The sequence below is a fragment of the Octopus sinensis genome, linkage group LG19 (genome assembly GCF_006345805.1).
Source record: "Octopus sinensis linkage group LG19, ASM634580v1, whole genome shotgun sequence".
Classification (NCBI taxonomy): Eukaryota; Metazoa; Mollusca; class Cephalopoda; order Octopoda; family Octopodidae; genus Octopus; species Octopus sinensis.
Genome location: NC_043015.1, coordinates 41,615,007 through 41,620,006, shown reverse-complemented (window position 1 = coordinate 41,620,006; position 5,000 = coordinate 41,615,007). Strand labels below are relative to the sequence as shown.

Here is a 5,000-nt window from a genome sequence, read left to right as displayed (position 1 = left end):
TCTGCCTCTGTCATCATAACGATCGCTATGACTACCACTGCCATTGCTGCTGCTGCTGCTACTACTACTACCACCAGCTCTACTACTGTCACCACTACTACTACCACTGCCATCACCGCTTTTACTACTATTGCTATACAACCACTACCACCACCACCATGACTACTACCATCATCTCTACTACTCCTACCACAACCACCACCATGACTACTACCATCATCTCTACTGCTCCTACCATCACCACTACAACCGCTACTACTACTACCAATACCACCACACTTATTGACATTGATGGGCTACTACCATCACCATCATCAACACCACCACCACCATCATCTTTACCACGTCACCCCCAGTACCATCACTATAGCTACCACCACTGCTACCATCACCCCCATCACTGCCACCACTCCTATCACCACCACCACCATCACCTCTATCACCGCTGCTACCACTTTCACCACCACTGCCAGCAGCACCACCACCACTATAACCACTACTGCCATTACCACCAACACCACCACCACTAACTACACCACCAACACTACCACCATCACTGCCACAACTCTTATCCCTGCTATCACCACCATCACCACTATCACCAATACCACCACTGCCATCACCTCCACCACCACCACCAACACTACAGTCACCACTGTCACCATTGTAATTACTAATTAAGCTAATGTTATTAACTATCCATCGTCATCATCATCAACATCTTTAAATCCACCTGCGTCGTCATTAGTACCACTACTACTACTACTACTACTACATTTACTACTACTACATTTACTACTACTACCACTACTACTACTACTACTACCGTTCCTGTTACACAGCAATTAAATGTTTTGTGTGCTGCCAGACTGTAGGTCAGTAGGAGAATGGACATCCAGCCATGACATCCCACACCACTACAACCACCACTACTACCACCACCCTCATCACCACCATCACTACCAGCACCTTTGTGTGCCATAGGCCCTCCTACTACGTACTATGCTATCACAACTGCTATGCCACAGACACTATCTCTGCTCCACACTAAACAGCTCCAACGTGACCACCTCCACAGATGCTAGCTCCAATCTATACCATGCTGCTGCTGCCACCACCACCACTTCCTGTCACATGGTCATACTGTGTACTTTAGTCAAGTCAGTATAGTTTACTAAGCTTTAATCATCATCATCATCATCATTATCATCATCGTCATCATTATCATCAGTTGTGGCAGTGTGGTATGTAGCTTGCTTCCCAACCACATGGTTCCAGGTTCAGTCCCACTGCATGGCACCTTGTGCAAGTGTCTTCTACTATAGCCTCGGGCCGACTAAACCCATGTGAGCAAACTTGGTAGATATGGAAACTGAAAGAAGCCCGTGGTATAGATGCATATATATATATATATATATAATATCAATGTTTGCGTGTGTCTGTGTTTGTCCCCCACCTCTGCTTGACAGCCGGTGTTGCTTTGTTTACATCCACATGACTTAGCAGTTCGGCAAAAGGGATCGATAGAAAAGGTATCAGGCTTTATAAAATAAGTACTGCGTTCAATTCATTCGGCTAAGAATTTCTTCAGTGTGGTGCCCCAGCATGGCCGCAGCCTAATGACCGTAACAAGTAAAAGATATAGAAGACCATCATCATCATCATTGTCATTGTCGTCATTGTCATCGTCGTCATCATCATCATTGTCATCATCATCATCGTTGTCATCATCATCATCGTCATCATCATCATTGTCGTCATGTGACATCTGATGTCAACCATTTTCGATGCCATTAATGGACATCTGAGTCCTTTTAATTGCTGCACAATGTTAGGATCTTCATTAATTGGAGTGAGACAGTTAGGCACAGCTTTTGGGGCTCTGGTTATTTGGTGCAGCTGACTGGACATTTAACCTGTTTTGGTGATAGTAATTTTTGGCACTGGGGGCAAACATACACACAAGCATGCTCATGCAGAAGTATACACATATAGATAGAGAGAGGGAGTAAGAGTGTGAGAAAGAGAGAGGGTGTGAGCAAGAGAGATAGACATGAATATGATCGTACACATAAACAGAGAGAAGGAGAGAGAAATTGGACAGAGGGAGGAGAGAAAGAAGTGGAAAAGGAGAGAATGAGGGAAACATTAAAATGTCTAAGGTCAAATAAGTCAGCATCGAATCACAAATGCTCAGTAGATGTCACAGAACAGTTGTGTCATAACATCTCATGCCCTTCACTAGGGATCCCTCGATATCTTCAGATACTACACAATGTTAGGGTCTTCACAGCTGAAGTTGAAGATAAGTCTTTACAGCTGTTTCAAGGACTAGGTGACTGGTTGATGCTAATAATGCACATTAAACAAACAGGTGTACATAATGAGTCACAAGTTATACACAGTAAATGAACAAATACATTATCACCTCACATGAAGCATGTCCTTCTCCTCCCTGGCTACTTTTCAAAAGACAGTAGTATGTAGTATGTGATAATTTGAGGGAGATTTAGCTGATGTTTCTAGCAGGTTGAGCCACCTAACCCTATGCACTCACACCCCATCTTGTAAGCCATAATTTTGGAAAAATTTGTGTTTGTGGTATTTCAGTTATCATGGGGGTTTTAATTGGTTTATTCTCCATAATTAAAATTTAGGAGAAAAATGAAATTTTTTGAAGTATTTTAATTAAATTTTAAGTTGTTAAACGCTTTTCTTTTATCTTTTATGAAACAATTATTTAATTAAAATGTTCTTCGTTTACATCATTAAGCATGCTAGACACCAATTTAAGAATTCATAGTCCTTTTAATGTTGTCACCTGTGCCATAGATGTGTGCACCAAAAGTAATTATTGACCTGCTAGAAATAGCTGTGAAATCTCCCTCGAATCACAAATAACAAACAAATGAAGGACTCAATACATATTGTTGTGGAGTGTTTATGGCACTTTTCTTCCTACTTGTTTCAGTCCTTGGACTGTGGCCATGCTGGGGCACCACTTTGAGGAATTTTAATCTAATGGATCAACCCAAGCACTTACTTTTTATATTTTATGCCTGGTACTTGTTCTATCAATCTCTTACACCAAACTGCTAAGTTATGGGGACATAAACAAACCAGCACCAGTTGTCAGCCGGTGGAGGGACACAAAAACAAGGACATAAACACACACACACACATGCACACACACATACACATGCACATATTATATTCATACATACGGACATATATATATATGTATATAAATAAAAGGGCGAGCAACAGGTTGCTTAGCCACATACCGAAAAATTAGAAATAGCAGTCAAAGACCACTTATTTCTATTTTCTACAAGTGTAACTCCACATACAACATATACATGTGACTCACATATGTAAAACAGAAGGAAAAATAATTAATAATTATTTACCCTTATATTATTAATATACATATATATATATATATATATATATATATAAAATTAATCAAAATAAAAACATGATGCCAAGGATTCAGCGGTACATATGTTTCGGGCCTTTATTAGACGGATTTATAACAATGCATAATGTGTGTCTATGGCCTTCTTCAGCCGCGCACAATTACTAACTCAAGGATATGTATTACATCAAAAATTTTTTTTTAATTTTACGTTGGGGATGCAAATCCTCTCATTCGCGTACGACATAATGCAGCAACAGCACAAAAATGAAGCGTCCATCTCGTCCTTCTCTCAATGTAGAATGAGGAAGTTTGGATGTTGAGGTAATATAAATAAATGAATAAATGAATATATACATATATAAATACAGACAGACGTGAAAGAACCTGGTAATAAGAGTAAATAGGGATAAAGATGGAGGGGCGAGGATTCAGGGCGAAGGATAAAAAAAATATAAAAATGTGAAAGATAAGAATATAAGTATAAAAAATATAAAAATATAGAGTATAAAGATATAAAGAGATATAAAAACGTTTAAATGAATATAAAGATATAAAGTTATTAAAAAAAAATATAAAATAATTATCAGAAATATAAAGGAATGTAAAAGAATATAAGGATAAGGGATATAAAGTTGTTACGGACCAACATGGTGGTCAGGAAAATGACAAATTCTGGTTGTAGAAGCCGTGGGTGTCATAAATCAACCGGGGCGTCTGGGGACCTTACAATTATCAAGTACTCACCCTGAATTTCTATATATATATATATATGTATATATATATATATATGTATTGTTGTTACCCCCTTCAGTCATGAATGACCATGGGATTGCACCTTGAAGGTTACCCTCCGAGGGACAAGTCTGGGCAAAGGTTGTTTATTGAAGACCAGCAGTCGCCCATGCATACCAGCCTCCCCTCTCCACACCACCAGTGTTATCCGAGGGAAAGGCAAAGGGGCCAATACAGCTTGGCACCAATGACGTCGCAGCTCATTTATTAACGTGCAAGTGGCTGAGCACTCCACAGACACGTGTACCTTTAAGATAGTTCTCAGGGTGCCAGGCAGGGGGACTGAACCTGGAATCATATGATTAAGAAGTTAACTTCCTACCATACGGAATATAAGTCTCTCTCTTTATTTCTTTCTGTCCTTCTTTCCTTCCATCCCTCCTTCCGTTTTTCCTTCCTTCCTTCCATCCCTCCCTTCTCCCCTCACCCTAGTCACAGAACCCCTGTAAATGGTAACCAGCACTACCTCCCCTCCTTGTAACTAATGTTTGGCTCAGTTTTAGTGATGGCCATAAAAAAAATTCTGATATTGTCCATTTTTTTTGTCTTTTTTTTTATATTTCTCCAGCTTTCCAAGGTTTTCAATGAAGTAGAGGATAATCTCATACTTCTTGGAGCGACTGGCGTCGAGGACAAACTGCAGGATGGCGTTCCAGAGACAATGCGGTGCTTGAGAGATGCAGGAATCAAAGTATGTAGCAGATATGCACTTTACACAAAGCAAATACATTAAGCATATGTGGTTGTTGATTTGTATACGGTAATCTCTTAACTATTGCAGGTGTTA

At 39.8% G+C, this 5,000-nt stretch overlaps 1 protein-coding gene across 1 annotated transcript in view; it reads left to right on the top strand.

Moving 5' to 3' along the window:
• Nucleotides 1-5,000, top strand: part of LOC115222057 (probable phospholipid-transporting ATPase IF) — a 148,494-nt gene that overhangs the window by 126,042 nt on the left and 17,452 nt on the right. The window contains exon 17 of the mRNA XM_029792161.2: nucleotides 4,782-4,904. Within this exon, the coding sequence (XP_029648021.1) occupies nucleotides 4,782-4,904 (123 nt within the window). The remainder of the gene's footprint in view (nucleotides 1-4,781; nucleotides 4,905-5,000) is intronic.